At 44.5% G+C, this 23,174-nt stretch overlaps 1 protein-coding gene across 1 annotated transcript in view; it reads right to left on the reverse strand.

The window, feature by feature from the left end:
• Nucleotides 1-2,673: 2,673 nt before the first annotated feature.
• OSBP (oxysterol binding protein) overlaps nt 2,674-23,174 on the reverse strand; it is a 35,118-nt gene continuing 14,617 nt past the window's right edge. The window contains exons 8-14 of the mRNA XM_047691242.1: nt 18,224-18,469; nt 17,828-17,948; nt 8,616-8,719; nt 7,042-7,137; nt 6,099-6,280; nt 5,129-5,349; nt 2,674-5,032 (exon numbers count right to left, since the gene is read on the reverse strand). Coding sequence (XP_047547198.1) covers nt 4,890-5,032; nt 5,129-5,349; nt 6,099-6,280; nt 7,042-7,137; nt 8,616-8,719; nt 17,828-17,948; nt 18,224-18,469 — 1,113 coding nt within the window. The 3' untranslated portion in view covers nt 2,674-4,889. The remainder of the gene's footprint in view (nt 5,033-5,128; nt 5,350-6,098; nt 6,281-7,041; nt 7,138-8,615; nt 8,720-17,827; nt 17,949-18,223; nt 18,470-23,174) is intronic.

The raw sequence follows: 23,174 nt of genomic DNA on the forward strand, positions 1-23,174 counted from the left end.
GTTTCAAAACCCAAAACTTCTCTCTTTATATGGTATACAGACTTCCAGAACTTGAGTCCTTCCTCTCTCCAGCACCGTTATCATTGCTTCCTCCTGGACTCTGAACTCTAGCCATTCATGCAGCCGTCCAAACTCAGGATGCTTTCCCAGACTTTGCTCTTCTTCGTCTTTGTCCATGCTGCTTTCTATACACTGCCCTTCCCTAACCCCTGTTAAGCCTGCAGCTCCCAAAGCGGATACGTTCTCCTAGTTCCAGACGCCTTCTTGGACATGCCTCTATCCCGTCCCTCTCATACTCCCAATAATAGGCTGGTGGCCCCCTCCAGTGCTTTTACACCATTTATCAAACCAGACTATAATTGCCTGTTTATCAGAACTCTTTCTTTCTCCCCCCCCCCCCCCCCCCCGCTTGGTCCAAATTCTTTTTTTTTTTTAATTTTTTTATTTTTTCAGCATAACAGTATTCATTATTTTTGCACCACACCCAGTGCTCCATGCAATCCGTGCCCTCTACAATACCCACCACCTGGTGCCCCCAACCTCCCACCCCCCACCCCTTCAAAATTCTCAGATCGTTTTTCAGAGTCCATAGTCTCTCATGGTTCACCTCCCCTTCCAATTTCCCTCAACTCCCTTCTCCTCTCCATCTCCCCTTGTCCTCCATGCTATTTGTTATGTATCAGAGCTCTTTCTTGTCATTTGTAACCCTAATGTATGTTACATACAGACTGAAATCCATGTTGAAAGAGAGAGAAAGAGAGAGAGAGAGAGAGACCAAGGGAAGAAAAGAGAGAGAGAAAGCCGTATCTCAGGCCCAACTGATTCTTTACTAACTTTTAAAATCACCTGGTTAAATTCAAGTATGATCTCTGCAAAGCTATTTATAGAGGATTCGAGCTTTCTAGTTCTTGACTTTAAACACAACTCCTGAGGCCACCCTGCTTCCTTCCCCTGAGGTGTCCATGTGAACCAAAAAGCTAGGCGGGAGGAAGGCCTGAGGAGACTATACTAACATTATTGTCTGAACTTGGAAGGAAAAGCCGTGAGAGGCTTGAAATGCTTCCCACAGGGCAGGACAGATCACGGGGCAAAAGCTTTGTAACTTTTAGAAGCAAGCTCTACATTTTGATGACCGTCTTAGAGTTTCACAGGGTATCTACTTTATAGTGAATAACTTCCAAAGGTTTCTACATCTCCTTTTGGAGTTGGTTTTCACTTATCTTGCCAAAAGTAGAATAGGCCTTGAAATTTAAAGGTTTGCCATTTTTGTGGGACTTCAGAGGTCCCTGACAAGTGTTATAATTTTGCTGGGTCCTCATTTTGAATCATGAGTGAGTGTGGTAGGCCCTTGGGGATCCACATCACATCCCATCAGGTCATAGCAGCCCATGGAAGGACTAAAGAAGGGATTGTTAAAATGTCTCAGGTACATTTGACTGCCCCTATTGGAGGAAGTTATAAGGCACAGGGCTGTTCAAGGTAGCCAGATATAACTCACAAACAGCAGATGTCTACTGCAATGATTTTTAGCTTGCTAGAAAAAAAAGCCCTTAAGGTCCTGAAACTTACCATCAAGCCCAGCAATGTGAATCAGGCAAATGACTTGAACGGATGCGTGGCCTTCCCAAGATCCAAGCTAGGAAAATCACCTCTGGCAATATAGCTAATTTTGTGGACATGATAGCCCTGAGAAATCAAGGCATCTGGAGGCTGGACTTCAAGGATGCTCCTTCCTTCAGGCGCACCTCCAAAGTGGCGCTACCCACATCACTAAGCCTCTGGAAACAGAAGTGTGCATTACTGCATGATGTGAAGAGGAAATGACTTCACTGTCAGGTGCCTTCCAACCCAGCTTCTCCTAGAACACGAGGTTGTAGGGGTCACAGACTTGGGGGTCAAACAAACCCAGCTTTGAATTCCAACACCGTGACTAAACCAATCAGCTGTGTAACCTTAGTGAATTTATTTAAATTAGGGGTTTTTTTCCCCCGTGCCTTCTCTGTACCTCACATGACGATTCTAACACTTAGCTCTTAAAATTGTTCAAGTGTAAGCTGGACAATGTTCAGAATTCCTAACAGCATGCTGGATACAGAAGCAGATGCTCAGCCACAGGGCAGGACCTGTGTGCAGCCTCTCTGGGCCCCTTTGATTCCTTTGCCCACCCTGACCCTCTCCCTGAACTTTATAGAGAAAAACTGACCAACCATCTTCCCAGTCCTTAATTCTCTCCCAAGGCCTTCAAATCAGTACTCAATTGCTTATGTTTCAAAGTACAGAATTTGAATCCCTACATGGAACAGCTAAGAATCTGAAAATCTAAATGGGCAAGAAAAATGAAATTCAAGAAAACTTTTGTTTTTTGAAGTGAAATAGGTCCAACATCAAAAACACTAGAAACCATTCCCCTATACCAAGGGTGGGGGGCACTGATGGTTACATCCCATTAAAGCGGAAAGGGCTGTTAAAACTACTCTTCTGTCCACAGGCCCTTGAGAATGTTGTCGAACAGTTGAGACATCTGGAAACCCGCGCCCCATTTTTCTTTCAACTGCTCACAAAGATCCGCTGCCTGATTCCCAAGAACAAACCGGCACTTGGCCGGTTCTCCAGCCGCCGCCCCCCCCACCAACTTGTTATCTAGTAGGAGTCAAGTGAATCAGACAAACGATATGACTTTTTAAAAATTATTTAATTTAGTAGTTTTCTTGGAAAAAAAACAATAAGGCAAAAAAAATGAAAATATATATAGTTTTGTCTTGATGTGACTTCATTTCACCTGAAGGACTCAGAGCTTCTCTATTAGCAGGAATCGGACTGTGGATCAGGCTGGGAAATGTAGTGCAGATGGTGGAAGAAGAAAGGTGGGGGATAATGCAGAGACGTTCAGTTTGGTTGAGGAATTCCTGCTCTGGCTAAAACCCCCCAAAAGGTCATGGCCTTAGCGGGCCTCCTTGAAAGCAGCCCCAGCACAATCCCGAGCTTAGCTTGGGAGTCGGGGTCTTAGGAGGAAACTCCGCAGTGGTTGCCCGTCTCTCAAGTGCCTCACAGCTAGGAAGGGAGGAATGGCGAGGAAGGAATAGAAGTACTAATTTACCCAGTATAAATCCAATTTCCATGTAGGGATGGCTTCCTCTGGAATGGTATTTCCCCCAGGACCCACACTGGCTGAGGCTCAGCAGTTAAGGAACAGAAACGAAAAACACGAACAGAAAGCATACAAGGAAGGCACCTCAATTTGTGATCCTCAACCAAGGGTGGGCTGCACAGGGGTGGATTCCTGAACAAGACAACTGAAACAAATACAGAACACAAAATGAAGGAAGCCAGGGCCCGACAGGAGTAGTTCTCTTACCCACCCCACATGACAGCACTTTCAGCCCCACGTCCTAGGAAGAAGTGTCTTTTGGGAATCAGCTGTGTGTGGTGGGATTTGGGCAGAGGCAGAATTAAACTGTCCTGACTCTCTACCCATGCTCTTCCTAACAAAAGAAGGGAAAAAGGCAGGAAAGAGTTGGGATTTCATTTTCAAGACTCAGGTCATTAGGAGAGCAGAACTTAGACAGCAGTGGGCACTCCGTGATACAGACCCAGGATCGAGTCCCTTGTTCAGTAACTGCCGGAGGTGATCCTGCTCAGGGTCTGAGTCTGTCTGCCCCTAAAAGAGGGAAAACAGAGGAGGCTCCATTTCACATCAGTGTGTCCAAGAGAGAGTCCCAGGGAGATAAAGGATATCAAAAAACAAGATTCTTAATGGGAAGAAGGAAAATCAAACAAAAAAATTAGATTTTTCTCTACATATATATAATATACAGATATTTAACACATTATTCAAGAGGTGGCTCCAGTCCATGGGGCTTGAGAGATGGTGAAAACTTTTGTTTCAAATTAACTCCTTCTCTCAAATTCTGAAACATACCAGAGTGGGACAGGTAATGCTCTGCTCCACACTGGGGCACAGACCCAAACTGGTATTGCGCTGAGAGAGAGAGAGAGAGGAGGGAAGAGAGAGGGAGGGAGGGTGGGAGGGAGGGATGAGCAAAAAAGGCAATGAAGAATGGGGGTGAGGAGGAACTGGGAAAGCAAAGTGGCTAGCAGTCTTTTCCACCCTGCGTTGTGTTCTCACAAGTTCCCCGTGTGAAGAAGTCCATAAACTCCCTTGTGAGGATAACACAACCCTCCTACCAACCCCCAAAGTGGCCTCCGGTTGCTGTCAAAGATAGAGGACAGCAGAAGGGTAGGTTACACAAATGAAGATAGAAACTTCCAAGAAATGTCAGTCTGAGTGTTCCAATCTTACAGGACAAGTCCCCCTGCAATTGTTCTGATACTGTAGTTATCTCAGGGTGGACGCCCCATGAGACTGACCCCGTGAGGGACCCCATCTCGTGACGCCATGCCTAAGCTCCACCGCGGTCATTCACGATGCCTCCATTGGTTAAATCTTACGTGCTCCTTTCAAGGAGCTTCTAAATTCAGCTCTCGCTCTGAACAGCACCAAAATGCCCCCGAATCATCACCTCACGCAGACCTTGGCTGAGCAGGATGCTACAGGGGAGGGTGAACGACGTCATCCTAAAGTGGGGGCAGAGGGAGGAGGACGAGCCAGAACACCTGACTGCAGAAGTGGAGCAGCGCCCCACTCCGGCCACTAAGCCTCCCCCTCACACACACAGGTACCTAGTAAGTCGATTTCAGTTTCAATCAGCTAAGGCAACCAGCCAATCACCACCACTGGTGTCTGCTTCTGGTGATTGATTTGGACAAAATGATTGGTTAAGACAGACAAACTGGAGGAAGGCGATCGGTCAGAGTCCCAAACGCCAGCTTTCCCGCACATCCTCTGTCCTCTTCTCCTTTGGATCCTCCTCCTTCTCGTTGCTGCCACTTCAGAATATGTCCGGGCATGAGGTCCAGTCCTGTTTTTCTTTACACTCCCAGTATCCTCCCCTATAAATATGGGTTAGCTCCTTGGTAACAGGGTCCTTCTTCCGCTCAAACCACAGCGCCTTATAGGGATCATAGGGTGTGCCTAAAAGAGACAGCAGGTAAAGAAAAACAGATTGAGAGCCAGAAACACACCAAATGATTCTCCACCCATCGAGAGAGTGGAAGACGGGTTCGTTACCATCCTCTGTGGCTTTCATAGCTTCTGCTTCTCTCTTCTTTCTGGAAAGTCTTTGCTTTTCCTCCAGGCGCTGCTTCTCAGCATTGGCTTCATCCCAGCGCCCGTTTTCCATCAGTCTCTGGTCAGGCCGCAATCGGCTGTCTGTGGGGGCGGTGCCACTTTCCCAGGCGTTGAGCGTCAGAGCAAGCTCTGAGAAGTAGTACATGTTTTCCGCATTCTTCCTACAAATCAAGAATGAGAGATGAAGGGTGACGCCAGAGCCCAGGCCCTTGTTAAGGAGCAACGACCGAGCACCCTGCCAAAAGACGGCCTCCTCAAAGCTGTTCTACAGATGGACAGACTTTAGGACGGTGGCAGGTTCCCCTCGTGCAGCAGAGAACCAGACTGGACCATCCCCATCCCCTGCCTGGGCATCACTCGCTACAGGAGTTTGCTGGGCTAGTGCTGTGCTCAGCAGAGATTAGGAAGAAATGCCTTAGGAAAAATTAAACCTTCTACTGAATGAAAATGCCTTATTCTTATTTCCTTTGCTTTCTTTGTAACCTCCTTCTGGGATAATCTTGGCACTTACGATAGACTGAACATAGGAGATGACAGGAGACAAATGGCCTCCATCTTCTTTCCGAATTCCAGTGTATGAGCTCAGGAACCTTTATATTGCCACTGGGGCTCGGGCTAAGTTGCTAACAGGTGGTAGGCATCTTTCTCCTCTAGCTGCTTCTGAGTCATTTTGCTCTAAATTATGAATATTTTTTGGCAGATGTGACTTGGTTAGTTTCAATTTTCTTGACAAGGCCCATTACAACCCAAATCATATGGTGACGGCCTTCTGGTAATCTCTCCAAAGGTTCTTATTTCCCTGGCTTGATCCCTCACATAATTAAGTGGGAAGGCAGGCAGAAATGCCATCAGTACTGCTCCAAGCTGGAGGTCGAAGTATTACCTGGACAGCATGCATACTGATACTCACGGTAAAGGGTTCCTTTTCCATAGCATAACCCTGCTTTCTTCTGCCTCATGGCCTCTCTGCCGAGCATCACCCCCATTTTCCCCAACGACTGGTTGCACTTTGAAACAATCCATTTTCTCGTCCCATGTCCCCAGAAGGGCAAAGTGAACTTTTCCTGATGGATCTGTCACTTCCCCTGTTACCTACAATGATGGAGAGTAGGGCTTTGGAGTACAGCATTCACTGTGGGTTAGCTTACCTGACTATTCTGGAAACAAAGGTCCTATGGTCAATACTGGTTAAATTCTGCTACGACAAACACCATGGAACACCAAAATTGTTTTGGTAAACTTTTTTGAGCTGCTTAAAATAAATGAGCCATGAGTTGGGGTTTCATCATTTTGTTGTATAGGGATTTTCGTTGCAATGATATATGCAGGAAAAGGATCTGAATGGTACTCAGAATTATGGTATTTTCTTCTTTCTATGGTTTTCTCTTCTCTCTGGTATTTTCTTCTTTCTTCAGAGACAGCCACAAAGAGATTTAACTCCCCAGCTCTTCTTTACTCTCCATCAAACTCATGGTGCAATTCCACTATGGTGTTGACACAGGACTCACGCTTAGACCACACAGCGGTCAAACTGCCCATCCTTCTTCCTGAAATCCTTCTATTGGTCCTTCCTCTGTGTTTCCCATTTTCAATCTCTCCTCGCTTTTGACTTTTACTTTCTTATTTAATGTCTTTACCAGAAAAGACAATTTGGTTTCGTAATGCAATCTAGTCCCCCTTCCTGCTGACTTTCTCCTTTACGTCGCCTTTTTTTTTTAAATCACCACATACATATTTAGGAGATACATATGTTTAGACTATCTCCTGATCCATCATCTATACCAGCCCCCAAAGAGTAGGCTTTCTAAGAGACACACACTAAAGAAAAACATTTAAACTCCAACTTCTCTTACCTTTCTTGCTACATCACGAGAGAAGTAGCTATAAGGAACAAATTTAAGATTGCACTTGTCTCCCGTCTTGTGATTCACAATATCAATTTCACCAGACTATAAAATAAAAAGCATCATGGATTGATTTTATTAAGACCGGAGGACTTGAATATCTGCCAGACCCCACGCCTCATAATTCTTCACTTTTCCATCGTATACTTTCAGACTCCCTTGCTTAAGGATTCCAGTCTCAGCCGACCCCAACAAGCTGTGAAATCCCTTCAGAACCTTGGTATTCCAGATTGGGATCAAGATCAAATGGCCTTCTGGTTTTCTGTCAATCATGTGTCCCATGTTAGGTGGCAAGATTTGACTTTCAGCACATATACTGATATTCACATAATAATTTACCTTTCCCAACCAAGCCCCCACTCATACCCTTCATGAACTCTGTGGTTAAGTCAAAGTACTCTACTCACAATTACAAGGTTACACATAACAGGCCTTTCTACACTTTATTTTCTCCTCTATCTTCTAAATCCCAAACCACTTTAAGACTCAGCTTGGGGCGCCTGGGTGGCTCAGTCAGTTAACTAACTCTTGGTTTCAGCTTAGGTCATGATCTCAGGGCCGTGAGATCAAAGCCCTGCATTGGGCTCTGTGTGCTTAGTGTGGAATCTGCTTGAGATTCTCTCTACCCACCTTCTCTCTCTCTGCCCCTCCCCCTTGCTTGCCCCCACCTCTCTAAAATAAATAAAATCTAAAACGAAACAAAACAACAGCAACAACAAAACCTCAGCTTAATTCCCACATCTACCGTGTAGGCTTTCCTGACTGCTAGAGAGTATTCCCTTTCTTTTCTGAATTTATTGCAACCATCATCTTAAGAGCAGATTGACAATTATTTAGATGTTATCTTAGTACAGCTCTTTTTTTTTTTAAAGATTTTATTTATTTATTTGACAGAGAAAGAGAGATCACAAGTAGGCAGAGAGGCAGGCAGAGAGAGAGAAGGAAGCAGCTCCCCGCGGAGCAGAGAGCCCGATGCGGGGCTCAATCCCAGGACCCTGGGATCACGACCCAAGCCTAAGGCAAAGGCTTTAATCCACTGAGCCACCCAGGTGACCCCTTAGTACAGCTCTTAGCGCTAGCATATTTTGTTAACACTTTTCAATTTATACCTATTTATCATGTTGTCGCCAATGATACAATAACTCTTTGAAGGACAATGTCTTATCTGGCTTTGTATCCCTAAGACCTAGCCCTCTGCCTAGCAGTCATGTCTGATAAATAATGAAAGGATGAAGAGTAAGAGTTGTGTTTATTATTTTGTTGTACTTTCATAGTAGCTAACACAGTCCTGGTAGAGTAGTTACAGAATGAATGTTATAAATTCGTCATTCATAAGAAATAATCTGGGGTATAGAAACTTGGGAGGTCGGGGTGGGGGCTTCTGGCTGAGAGCAATTCCTTAGGAGAAACGGATAAATCAGTAACAACAGTGTGGGGTCAGTTCATATGTCCTTGATACTGCACAGATGTACCTATGAAGGTATTCTCCTGAACTTCAGAACACTTTGGGCACCTCTGCTTACCTGATCTATCCACAACTTGCCCACAATAATGTTGTGCACCGTTGTGGTAACCTTCTTCCAAGTGTAGTGGTGCCCAGTTGCATGGAAAATACAGTGGATGCTACCTGGAAACAGAGAGAGGTACACAAATTAAGACAAGTATCAGAATAATACCACCATGTTAGCTACAAGTAACAATGGATTGATTTTCTTCTATTAACATTTCTTACTTTTTTTTTTTTAAGATTTTTATTTATTTATTTGACAGACAGAGATCACAAGTAGGCAGAGAGGCAGGCAGAGAGAGAGGAAGGGAAGCAGGCTCCCTGCTGAGCAGAGAGCCCGATGCGGGACTCGATTCCAGGACCTTGAGATCATGACCTGAGCCGAAGGCAGCGGCTTAACCCACTGAGCCACCCAGGTGCCCAACATTTCTTACTTTTAAAAGGAAAACAATAAACCAAAAGGGCTTTATAATCTTCTTAAATGTTGGAAGCACTGATTGAATTTTTTCACTTCATTTTTAAATTTATGAATGAACTATAACTAAATGATGACCAACACTGACAACTGATAGCGTGTAGCTAGGAAGCAATATTCTGCAATTGTAGAAATAGAAATGAAAGCAAAAGCTCCAATCTTTTCACCAACTGTGCCTGCTACACAAGTCGCAAGATGTACAAGAACAGGTCAAATCTGCCCCAACATGAAAAAATAAAAGTGAATTGCGGAAAGGAGCACACATGGGTAGTCAGGCCTGGGGGCCAGGCCCTCTTGTCAGTAACTAGCTGGGTGACCTGAAGTAAACCACTTTTCTAAGGGCCTTAACAGTAATGGAGTAGTGGATAGAGCAGGGGCTTTGGAATCAGGCAGAAATGGACTGAATCCCAGATCCAGCACTCATTAGAGATGTGACCCCAGGGTGTATAATAAAGAATTTGCCTGACTTTGAAAATGGTTCCTGGAAGGGAACCTCTAAACCCCTGGACCTTCCCAAGTGATAGTAGTATCCTTGTTATTCATGGCACTGTAAGAGTTATGTCAGTGAAGTAACATGGTGGGCCTCTGGATAGCTTATGCTCAGGATGAGCCAGGCCAGAAAAATCAACTATGTGTTAGAGACTTGTGGCCTTGAATCACTTGCTATCAGATGGACTTCCTGACCTCTTGGGAATGGTATTCCCTTCCCTCCAGGAAGGGAAGGAGGCCTGGGTATTGAGTGTAGTCATGGGGCCAATAGTTCAATCGTGCCCACCTAATGAAACCCTAGTAAAATCTCTGGACAGTGGAGCTTGCTGTGGCTTCCTGGTTTGTGAACATATCAATGTGCCAGGAGGATTATGGGCCCTAATTCCATGGGTGAAGGCACGAAAGCTCTAAGCTCAGGATACTTGCAGACCTTGCCCTATGTGTCTCTCCATTTGGCCAGTCCTGATTTGTACCCTTTATAATGAAACTATGATAGTGAGGATAGTTCTCTCCTGGATTCTATGAGTCATCCTAGCAAACTGCCAAAAGGAAAGCCAGTTGGTCAGAAGTACAGAGGGCCTGGGGACCCCCGAACTTGTGGCTGGCCCCTGCGGTGAGGACAGTCTTGCTGGAGCCTGTGCCCTTGACTTATGGGGTCTGCATGAATCTGAGTGGTTAGCAAAGAACTGCATTAGAGTAATATATCCTGCATTATTTGTAATTTTCCTTGGCCTCAGCTTTGTCATCCGTAGACTTGGAATAAGCACAACTTGTTGTACAGTAAATACTGTTTATTTGCCCAGTAAAATGCTGGAAACGTAACGGGCACTCAGGAGATACAATCTTCTCTTGTCCCTCTGAGTTCATTTCGCATACCAAACCAAAAAATGAGGTGAACAGAAGTGACTAGAGATCCAAAATAATTAAGAACTTATACGTATATACAAGAACTATACATATATGTATACCTTTTTAAAAAGATTTTATTTCTTTATTTGAGAGAGAGAGAGAGAGAGCAAGAGTGTGTGCATGCATGTGTACAAGTGGAGGTGTGGGGACAGAGGGAGAGTTAATCTCAAGCAGACTCCTCACTGAGCGTGGAGCCCAACACGGGGCTCGATCTCAGGACCATGAGATCATGACCTGAGTCAAAATCAAGAGTCAGATGCGTAACCAAGAGAGCCACCCGGGTGCCCCTATGTGTATATCTTTATATACATATTGACTAATACAGTTACAGGACCAGTGTAAGTCTAAGCTCCCTCTGTAACCACTGATGCACAGAAGACTAATTATGTGTCTTTCTGTCTTTCTCGTATAAGAGATTAAAAGAGCCCTGATGTAACAAGATGGGATTGGGAGGGAGACAAACCATAAGTGACTCTTAATCTCACAAAACAAACTGAGGGTTGATGGGGGGAGGGGGGTTGAGAGGTGGGGGTGGGGTTATGGACATTGGGGAGGGTATGTGCTATGGTGAGTGCTGTGAAGTGTGTAAACCTGGCGATTCACAGACCTATACCCCTGGGGATAAAAATATATGTTTATAAAAAACAAACAAACAAACAAAAAAAACCAAAAAAACCCAGCTCTGATGGCTGCAGCAGCAGTGATGACAATGACACCATGGGCAACGGCAGCTGCCCTGCTGCCAGCATCTCCTGTGTCCCAGGCACTGGGCTATGCTCTCCTCAAATATTAGCTTATTTAATCTTCACAACCACCTTTCAAATATCTGTGCCACCTAAACATATGCTCAGTTTCCTGCTCAGTACCTCTTCCGCCACCACTCCTGTCTAAAACCACCATCAGGGACCCTGGCTGGCTCAGTTGTTAAGCGTTTGCCTTCGGCTCAGGTCAAGATCCCAGAGTCCTGGGATCTAGTCCCTGCTCGGTGGGGAGCCTGCTTCTCTCTCTGCCTGCTGCTCCCCCGCTTGTGCTTGCTCACTCGCTCTCTCTCTCTCTCTGACAAATAGATAAATTTAAAAAACTTAAAATAATAAAGCCACCATCATCTCTTGCCTGAAGCTAACAACTCTGTTTTGGTCCCAGCTTCTACCATAGTCACCTTTGAGTCTCTGGTCAAAGCGATCCATTTAAAACATGTCAAGTCAACGTACCACACTGTATAAAATCTCTCCATTTCTTACCACTGCAATGAAAACAAAACTCAACTCCTTTCCCTGGTGTACAAAATCCCTACAAGATCTGGCCCCTGCCAACTGCTTGGATTGCTCTGGGAAGCTGCTGTGGTCTTTGTGCTTCTTGGGTGTGCTGTGCTTGCCCCCCTCTCAAGGGCCTTTATCTTAAAGGGGTTCTCTCTGCTGGGACACTCTTCTCCAGATCTTCTTCTGGTTGGCTTCTTTTTATTAGATAGGTCTCTGCTCAAATGTAACCTCTTCAGAGAGAACTTCCTTGGTGATCTTGGCCAAGGAACCACAAACACAGTCCAATCCCTTCTCTTGCCACTCACCCCCATCTCTCCTTGCTCTATTTTGTCATAGAATCACTACCATATAAAATTTAATAATTACTGACAATAATTATAATTTCGGTGTTTGTTTACTTTTTTGTCTGCTTAAGAAAAGAATGCAAGCTGGGGTATCTAGGTGGCTCAGTTGGTTAAGCAACAGGCTCTTGATTTTGGCTCAGGTCTTGGGATTGAGCCCCACGTCAGGCTCTGTGCTAGGTATGGAGTCTGCTTGAAATTCTCTCTCCCCTGCTTCTGTCCTTCCCCACCTCCCACTCACCACACTCTCTTTCTCTCTTAAGAAAAAAAAAAAAAAACAGAGAAAAGAAAAGGAAAGAAAAGAATGAAAGCTAAGTGAGGGCAAAATGGCTTTTGCCCACCATTACATACCCACAGCACCGAGAACAGTTTCCAGCATACAGTGGCCATGCAAATACCTGCTGACACCTCAGTTATGGGCATTGTTATCCCCTATATTTGTTTCTATTGCTGCTGGGACCAACTGCCACAAACGTTACGGCTTATAACAACACGGTTGTTAAGACTGTTACATGGCTGGAAGTCAGAAATCTAAAATCAAGGCATCAGAAGGCTGTGTTCCCTCCAAAGGCCCTACAGGAGATCCATTCCTTGCCTTTTCCAGCTACCAGAGGCCACCTGCATTCTCTGGCCTGTGGTCTCTTCCCAACGTCAGTCTTGCCTCTGTCATCACTGCCTCTGATTCTCCAGCCTCCCTCTCAAAAAAAACCTTTGTGACTGTACTAAGCCTATAGAAATACTCCAGAATTACCTCCCCATCTCAAGATCTTTAATTTAACCACACCTACAAAGTTCCTTTCACGATGAGAAGTGAGATATTCACAAGTTCCAGGGATTATGATGTGGACATTATTTTTTGGGGGGGGGGGCATTATTTAGCCTACCACATCCCCCTTTTATCAACAAAGGCTCTGAGCTCAGAGAGGTAATTTTCCTCAAGGTCACACAGCTAGTAAGGGCCAGAGCTGAAGTTCAAAATAAGTTCAGAATATATCTGTACTCCCCAATACCGTAACCTTATGTCCCATCCTGCTGATGCACCTGTTTTTCTGTAAAGTGTCCTTTCCAGCTCCCAGGGATAGTGGAAAAACAAAGAAAGCCCTATGACTGCCTTCCTTTATATAACATTTGTGTCTCGGAGACTTGACAGTGAGATAAAGATCTAAAAATTGAAGTGCTTAAAATATATGAAAAGGAAGATAGGCACTTCAGAATGCTCACATAAGGACTTTATATATCTGTTCCTCCATAAAATGAGTTAAGAACACTAGGCAAAAACTAACCAAATCAACTTTTTCAGAATTCTAGTAAGAAAAATGAGCTTTGTGGCATTTTAACTTGCACTACTTCCATCCTCCTCTCCCCAGCTTGGCAGTAGCCTTGAAAAACAGCAGCCTCACAGTCACGGTAGAGATGAAAACCCGCAAGCAGCCTAGCAACCACTGGAGGAAGCAGACTGTTTGAAGCGCCCCAGAAGTTCAATCTCCAAGGAACGGTCACTACCTGACCTGTCTGGTGGTTCCTGCATGAGGGCTTCTCCTTATCTCACCTGACTCAGCACCAGCTCACCTCACGCAGCCTTTTCCCAGGCGTGACAAAACAGCCAGTAAGAATTATTTAACACAGTAGCCGCCTGCGGTGGTGTTCACAATTGGAGCAGTTAAGGGGGCCCCAGGGTGGTTCAGTTGGTTGAGCATCTGACTTATGGTTTTGGCTCAGGTCATGATCTCTGGTCGTGAGATCGAGCCCTGCACTGGGCTCCGCACTGAGCATGGAGCCTACTCAGGATCCTCTCTGCCCCTTTCCCTCTGTCCCTTCCCTGGTCACTTTCTCTAAAACAAAACAAAACAAACATACAACAAACAAAAAATACCCCACAATTGGAGCAGTTAATAAATAAATAATGGCCCCAAATTCCAAATTGATGAAAAACATCAATCTACATAATCACTGAACTCCAACAGGATAAACTCAAAGAGCGCCACGCCAGAACCCATCATAATCAAACTACTGAAAGACAAAGCAAGAATCTGGAAAACACTAAGACAGAAGTGATGCATCACATTTACACGATCCCCAATAAGATTATTAGAAACTTCAGAGGCCAGAAGGCAGCAGGATGACATATCCAATAATGCTGAAAGAAAAAAATTTATCAAACCAAGAATTCTACAGCCAGCAAAACTATCCTTCATAAACAAAGAATTTAAGACATTCAGACAAACAAAAACTTAAAGAATTCATAGCTAGCAGATCTTCCCTTCAAGACATATACTAAAGGAAGTCTTTCAGGCTGAATTGAAAAGATACTGGACAGCAACTTAAATCTCCATTAAGAAGAGACCGGTAAGGGGCACCTGAGTGGCTTAGTTAAGTATCTGCCTTCAGCTTAGGTCATGATCCACAGGTCCTAGGATTGAGCCCTGCATTGGGCTCCCTACTCAGCATGGAGTCTGCTTCTCCCTCTGCCCCTCCCCCTCCCCATGCCCACTCTCTCTTTCTCGCTCTCTCAAATAAATAAATAAAATCTTTAAAAAAATGAAGAAGAGACCAAGAAAGGTAACGATAATTACAGTATTAAAAAAAAAAAATAACAGTATAGGGGCGCCTGGGTGGCTCAGTGGGTTAAAGCCTCTGCCTTCGGCTTGGGTCATGATCCCAGGTCCTGGAATCAAGCCCTGCATCTGGCTCTCTGCTCAGCAGGGAGCCCGCTTCCTCCTCTCTCTCTGCCTGCTTCTCTGCCTACCTGTGATCTCTGTCTGTCAAATAAATAAATAAAATCTTAAAAAAAAAATAACAGTATAAATGTATTTTTTGCTTGCAACTTTTTTTCTGCTGTATGATTTAAAAGACACACCTATAAATCCAGTCATAAAACTATGCTGATGGGATTATAATGTATAAAACATAATTTACATAAAAATAAAAACACAAAGGAGGGAAAAAGTACTGGATCTATATAGTTGCAAAGTTTTTGTGTCTATTGAAATTAAATTAGTATTAATCTGAAAAGATACTTAGATGTTAACTATACTATCCAGGATAACCACTACAAAAACACCTTTAAAAATATAGTAAAAGACATAACAGGATTAAAATGGTAAATTAGAAAAATATCTAATTTAACACAAAAGGAACTAGTAGAGGAAGACAGGAACAAAAAAAGAAGATATAAAAAAAAAAAACCCAAAAACTCAAAAAAAAAATGGCAGATATAAGTCCTACCTAATCAGTAATTGATTATAAGTAATCACTCTAGTCAAAAAGTAGAAACTGCAAGAATGAATAAAATATATAAGGAGACATTTTTTTTACTAAAATGCCACTTGGGAGCAAAATTCAAGATTCACAGAGCCCCGTAGTGTCAATGACACAGAGATCAACAGGATGACTGGTTGTTTCATTCATATTCCCTAATCGTGATTCTCCTTGGGTTAGAGAGCGCCAACGCTATAAAATAACACCCATTTAAATGTGTCTTTTTAGGGCCCCAGCTGGCTCAGTTGGTGGAGCATGTAGCTCTTGATCTCCGGGTGTGAGGTTGATCCCCACACTGGGTGTAGAGAAAATTATTTATTAAATTATTACTTAAAAATAAAAATCTTAGGGGCACCTGGGTGGCTCAGTGGATTGGGCCGCTGCCTTCGGCTCGGGTCATGATCTCGGGGTTCTGGGATCGAGTCCCGCATCGGGCTCTCTGCTCAGCGGGGTGCCTGCTTCCCTCTCTCTCTCTCTCTGCCTGCCTCGGTCTACTTGTGATCTCTCTCTGTCAAATAAATAAATAAAATATTTAAAAAAATAAAAAAAAATAAAAATCTTAAAACAAGTAAAAAAATACTATGTACATAAATTTGACTTTTTTCTTTTTAAAGATTTTTAAAGATTTACTTATTTGTCAGAGAGAGAACAAGCAGGGGGAGCTACAGAGGGAGAGAGAAAAGGAGGCTCCCCACTGAGCAGGGAGCTCTACACGGGCTTGAACCCAGGACCTGAGTGAAGGCAGATGCTTAACGACTGAGCTACCCAGGCACCCCTATTGCTACTTTTAAAATGTATACAACCCTCCTTAGAGTTAAAAATAACCCATCCCTTTGGAGATCCTCAGGCGGCCTCCAACTTCTCCATGGGTAAAAGTCATATTGCAATATGACCACTGACATCCTAGTTCTGCACATCAGGTTAGAACACCCCCAGCTTAACTACTCTTAACCAGATACTTCTGAAATTGTTAGCATCAAAGACAGTTAGCAATCTGAACCTTTTCTAAGGTCCTCAGTAAACATCAAGACCAAAACCACTCACTGACCTTTTCATCTAAGAGTCTTTTGCCTATCAGCCATGAGGCGGTAGAGCTAACACTCCCATTTCTTTTCTCCTTTTAATATATTACAAACATTCCTGCACTTGTTTTCTGGCTAATTTTTTTTTCTAGACACTTTCTCATTTCTATACCTACTACATTTTGTATTTCTTTTCTTTTTTTTTGAAGATTTTAATTATTCATTTGACAGACAGAACACAAGTAGGCAGAGAGGCAGGCAGAGAGAGAGAGGAGGAAGCAGGCTCCCCGCTGAGCAGAGAGCCCGATGTGGGGCTGGATCCCAGGACTCTGGGATCATGACCTGAGCTGAAGGCAGAGACTTTAACCCACTGAGCCACCCAGGCGCCCCTACATTTTGTATTTCTGAGAGGAAAGGGGAATTTACTAAAGAAGATGACTCTAGCCCAGCGCTAAGGCCACACCTCAGGAAAGACTAGAACCAGGAAATGGAAGGCCACCAGGAGCTCAGGCAGTTACTGACCACTCTGTCTCTAAGCAGCTACTTGGCTTTCTCTCTGTCTGCTCTGTATCTTTTTCAGCATCCACTCTTCTGGACACGCACAACCAAATGTGGCTGCTCTGGTTCAAGAGAACCTGGAGAATCACTATGACACTTTGTAACCTCATTTCCCCTCAAGTACAGACTTGCTAATACTGCATATTCGGATTCCTATTCCCAGGCCTGATCTTCTTGATGTTGGTACACAATTAACTTGTAATCCAGTAAGATCTTTTAAATGAAGTTTCCTCTTACCTGGAGTTTAGCCATTACCTAAATGATACCTCACCTTTCCAGTGGTGGAAGAGAGAGGGGAGAAAGGAGACAAAAAGGGAAGGGACCGCCCAAGAAACCTAACCTTGCAGTCACAGGAGTTGTGATTTATGGAGTGAAGCTGATTGCTAGAGTAGTGGGGGCAACAACACTGGTTAAGAGAAAGAGTTTTAAGCATGCCAGATTTTATATTCTAAAATGATACTTAAAGGGGTGCCTGGGTGGCTCAGTGGGTTAAAGCCTCTGCCTTCAGCTCAGGTCATGATCTCAGGGTCCTGGGATTGAGCCCCGCATTGGGCTCTCTGCTCGGTGGAGAGCCTGCTTCCCCCTCTCTCTCTGTCTGCCTCTCTGCCTACTTGTGATCTCTGTCTGTCAAATAAATAAATAAAATCTTTAAAAATAAATAAATAAATAAATAAATAAATAAATAAAATGATACTTAAAGATTAGATATAACTAAGAAGCATTGATGACTGGACGGACCCTTAAAGAATCTCATGCCTCCTCACTCATTTGACAGCTGAAAAGTGAAATGACCTGCCCAGAGCTGGCGAATTAAGGTTCACTACCCAAATCAGACTTCCAGTCTCCTGACTGTCAAAGCAGTGACCACTTCTTTACAGCCAGAAAATCTATCCTTCTTACAAAGATGGCAGCCTTACCGAGGGGCATGATGGAGAGGTATTTGCCTCGGAACTTGCTGGTGATTTTGATTTCCTGACGCAGCGTCCAGCCATTTTTGGACTCGGCATGGTGTGCAGCAGCAGGGGGATGATGACTCACCTTGGAGAAATCAGTGGTTCAAATTAAGACAGGGGAGAGGAGAAGGAAAAGATTCTGCCTGTGAATTGGTGATAAACACTCAAAATGCACACTTGAAATTTGTATACCCACAACAGTAGGTGAATACCAGGGCCTCCGGTGTTGAAGCCCTAAAGAAAAAGAAGGCAGTCTGGGATGACAGGGACTGAATTTCTGCAAAAGTAGCACCTAGAGGTATCAACCAAAACAATCCCTTTCTTCAAAGCAAATGTGTCCCAGTCCTGAGGCCCCTTTACCTGCTCACAGAGGGATCGGTACCCATTCTCCTCTAATCGGTCCAGCTCGAAAGTCTCCCCAAGGAGCGGGTTGAATGGCTTGCTGGTACGGAAGACAGTAGTGGAGTAGGAGGACACGGTGAAAGCTGCAACATAACAGAGCTGTTCTAGAGAGTTCTCACATTTTGCAGCTCTGTCTAACAGCTCATGGTATTCCAGATCTTCAGTAAGGCGCTGAAGCATGGATAAGGGCTCATTAAAGTTCACCTGTCAGGAAAAGAACAGATTTAAAAACTTTGCCCACACATCTATAAGAGACAGTTGAATGTTTTTGCAGGTAGAGAGACATATCAGGTTGTTAAGATGATAAAGCAAATCACTGGGAAGAAAAGAGGCCTTTGCTCAGGAGACCAGCTCTAAGATCTAACCTACAAGCGATGCACCCTCCCTGGTCAACTGTCCATGTCAATGAGCGGTATAAACCAATGTTTTCATTTACTTCACTGACTGTAAGCTCTTTGAGATGGGAACCGTGCCTCTTTGTTCATCCCTGCATATCCGAGAGCCATTGATGCCTCACCCACAGGAAACCATCATCAAATAGGTATAGAAAGAACGAATAAAAGAAGAAATGTATTTAAGCACAAGTATACCCAGAGATGAAGTGAGGTATTTAAAATTCTTGAGGAAGAAAAGAAAGGGTAGTGAATTTTAAGTACAGGCTTGTCCTGACTGGTGAAAAGAAAACATTACGAAAGTTAGCTTCTTACTCCTGGATGAGACAATTGCTAATTTTTTTTTTAAGATTTTTTTTGGGGGGGTGAGACAGAGTGAGCAGGAGCAGGGGGAGGGGCAGAGGAAGAGGGAGAAGCCCACTACCACTGAGCAAGGAGCCCAATGCAGGTCTTGATCCCAGGACCCTGGGATCATGACCTGAGCTAAATGCAGACACTTAACTAAGCCACCCAAGTACCCCTTAATTGCTAATTACAGACTCAGTTCTACATTAGGCCAGGATCTGCTTTCTTCTCTGAGGCTGGGCAGTTGTGTTCTGGACAGGAGTGCTCATGATCGGGGCTGACTGGGGGCTTCAAGTGTTTCTGCCTTTCAAGTTTCAGAGCCAACTTAGGGCTCTCAACCACAGGATGAAGCAAGTTTATGTGTGCTTCTGTAGGGGAGATGTTCATTTGTTCGTTTGTTCCCTTATGCAGCCCACAAATATTTATTGAGCCCTCATGTGTGCCAGATCCTATACTACCCACTGGGTAGAGAGAGAAGTGAACAAGAGACGTTATCTCTCCATCTCCCGAAAAAGAGTTAGCTTCTAAGTTGACAGTTTGGGATTTAAGATGACTTTACTATTCAAAAAATTACTATAAAAACAGGTTAGCTTTCCAGACTAGCCCACAAAGCTTACTTTAGCTTTACAATACAGCAATCTCACTGAACAAGCCTGCATATCATTAGCCTGAGTTCTGAATCCAAAGAACAGAGGGAGGAGGAAAACAATTCCCTTTCAATTGATTGAGCTGGCCTAGAGCAATATTTCAGTTAAAACAAACAAAAACACTTCTCTTTCCTGTGGTCCCACCTCTTTTTCTGCATTTTTGTCCAACCTCCTACCCACCAACCTCTGAGCCACATAGTACCCCAATATTTACTGCCCTCCCAATTGGGAAGTGTCTTGTAATTTTTTACTACAACAAACTTTAAAAAGGAAAAAATTTACCTGAGATGCCATTACCCAAAGATACCCATTATATTGCCATGTTTATGTCTATGCATGTATACATTTAAAAAATGAAATACAGGCTACAGCCTGCTTTTTCTCTGAGAAATATACCCAGCATCTCTGTGAAAATTTCCCAGTGAACAAAGAGTCACTGGACCAACAACAGAACACTTCCCTTTTGGGGGTGGCTGGGTGCCTCAGTCGGTTAAATGTCTGCCTTTGGCTCCAGTCATAATCTCAGGGTCCTGGGATCGAGCCCCGCATTGGGCTCTCCACCCAGTGGGGCGTCTGTTTCTCCCTCTTCTTCTCCCTCTCTCTCAAATAAATAATAAAAATCTTAAAAAAAAAACAAAACAAAAAAAACCACTCCTCTTTTGGGCAGTAGGATCTAACCTGCCTCAACTAAAATAGGGCGCCACACTCCAAAACCATCTTCTTGATGCTGAGAGACACTTAGAGAAAACAGCAAAAGAAAAAATGCACACTGAGGGGTAATGGAGTAACACAGCTCTAATCCTTGGAGTCTTTTTTACAGAAGGTACTTAGAAACTATGCTGACAAAATCTCTCATGGGCAGAATTTCAGGCAACACAAAGTAACGCTTCCATGTGTGTTGAGGAACATGGGACGAAGAGTGCGCTCCACTGATAGCTACAAGACATATGGGCACATCCTGGGCCTGGAATCAGTGCATCCTTAAGCCCTCGCTGTTCTCTACACACATGCAGCCCTGGCCCCCAATCACTGTTCCAGGAACCACAGTTTCTCTAAAGGTGCCCAGCTTTTCGTATTGGTCATTTTATCAGCCAGAGGCCCAACAGGAAAACAAATGAACCTGCAAATTTAAAGCAGAAGAAAGGAGGGAATTCATTACACAGCTGATAGACACTTAGACAACTTGGAGATCACAACAGCAGGAGGCCGTGGGCACGGGGCTGGAGGAACAAAGAGAAGCAAGTGGTAGAATCATGGCCCAGAGGCCAGAGGCACCCAGCAGCAGCTGAAGTCTCAGGGGGCCCGTCCAGTGGAAACCAGAGCCACACAGCCACTGTCAAAGCGCTGCCCAGGAGAATGCATGGCCAGGGTCCCTCCCTTCCTCTCCCCCACAAACCCCTCCCCCCCAACTCCTACTGGTGCCTTGCACTGGTGGAGCGCAGCCAGCTGCCAAGGCATAGAACCTGAGAAATAGCCTGGAGGAACCAGCTCTCCTGTGACACCCCACAGGGCAGGCAAAGGGCGAGGACTCGAGCTTTGGCAAACAGGTACAGGACTGCACACCCCTAGTGGCAATGTCAACAAGGAAGTAATGGTAAAGGACAGAGAGGTCACCTAGACGCAGAAGTTATTTCTAAGCAAGAACTGCACTTCTGAGGCTGCGGTCACCCGCCTTTCCGGCCCACCTCCCACTACTTTCTGCGAGGCACCAGAGAAGTGAGGCTTCTTTTCAGGCCCCCAGTAAACCAGTAATTGTGTGTGTCTCCAGGGTGCTAACCCATGGCCTTTTCTTGTCCGGAAGTCAACGCTTTCCTAACAGAAATCCTACACACTTAACCTATGAATCCATTTGTTTTCTAAGACCCAGTTAATTAATGACTTCGACATTTGCTAACTGGTATACCTGTGCCAGGCGCTGGCTAAGCAACAAAGATATGAAGGGCAATAAGACACAGTCTCTGCCCATGAGGAACACAGTCTGTGGAGAAGCAGAAGCCACACACTGGTCCCTAAGACCCAAGAGGGGAGGAGAATACTTTCCGTATTTCTGTATGCTACCCCCACTCTCCACTCTTCCCTTCTGCTGCAAAAATAGAAACCCCCCCACCCCGTGTTTAAGTAAGCCACGCCACTGAAGGTAGAAGTCCTCCCTGCCACCTGTGGCCATCTAAGTTCTGGACAAAGAGACCAAAGTGAAAGTAGTTCATGCAATTTTCAGGAAGTACTCTTCGCAGGCAGGGCACACCCTTCTCTTCCCTTCTTCCTGCTAACTGGGATGAGACGCTGATGGGCCCCACTAGAGCAGCCACTTCAGACCCAAGAACTGAGGCCAGAGATAGTAGAGCAACAGGATAGAAAGAAGCCTGGTCCCAACGGTGTGGAGTATGGTACCAGCCCGGGATCCCCTACTTCTGGACTTTAACAGGAGGATGACTTAGGCTAGTATTTGCTTAAGGTAGGGGTTGGCCAGCTTTTTCTATAAAAGGTTAAATAGTAAATATTTATATGGCCCTCAAAGCCGAAATATTTACTATCCCATATGACACTACCATATGGCCCCATCACAGCTGCTCAACACTGCTGCTGTAGGATGAAGGCAGCCACGGACAATACATGCATGAACGAGCATCACTGTGTTCCAGTAAAACTTACGGGACACTAACATCTACATTTATATAAATTTCACATCAGGAAATATTATCCTCTTTTTTATTCTTTTGAGATATTTAAAAACATAAAAACTATTCTTAGCTTGCAGGCTACATAGATGGCCACCAGATGTGGCCTTGAGGCTCACAGTTTGCTGACCCTGGGTTTAGACAAACAGATTTTAGATTTGTTTCTTTAAATTGATCCTAAATCAAACATAACTGATACACGGGTATAACACCAGGCAGACAGGAGGCAGCTCAGTAAATGCTTGTGTAATGACTGAGCAATGGAACCTGTTGGAACACAAGGGAGAGCCTTCTCACCCTGTCCAGATACATGGGTGAAAGCTTGCTAACAGACATAATGTTGTAGCTGAATCCTCAAGGCGATTAGCCACAGCACGCCTGCACGGGGAGCTGATGAAAGTTTGGGCAGAGAGAGCAGTCTGCGCAAATTTCCTGAGGGGAGGAAACCAAGATGCCTCTAGCACACCTAAACGTAACTCTGAAAGACTAATCAGCAGTGTGGGTGGAGCCTGGTCGGAGGGAGAAGTGTCAGGCCCACTAAGGAATCTGGACCACCCTCAAAGCAAAGAAGGAATTCAGTTAAGGATTTTAGGCTAAGGAGTGACATGACTACATTTGTGATTTTAAAAAGGTCATTTTGGCAATAGTGTGGACAGACTGGAGGGCGGGAAGGGAGGCAGGGAGGTCAGCCCAAACACTGACGTCACCATGGAGATGGTCGTCATCTTCCCAGACAGAACGGACTGTCTTTGTTCTGTGCTCCCCAAGCCTGTGTATGGCTAGTACTTCCCATAACACTACTGTAGAGATTAAAATTTTCTACCTGTTTTCATGTCTGCCTCCTTTA

The sequence above is a fragment of the Lutra lutra genome, chromosome 10 (genome assembly GCF_902655055.1).
Source record: "Lutra lutra chromosome 10, mLutLut1.2, whole genome shotgun sequence".
Lineage (NCBI taxonomy): Eukaryota > Metazoa > Chordata > Mammalia > Carnivora > Mustelidae > Lutra > Lutra lutra.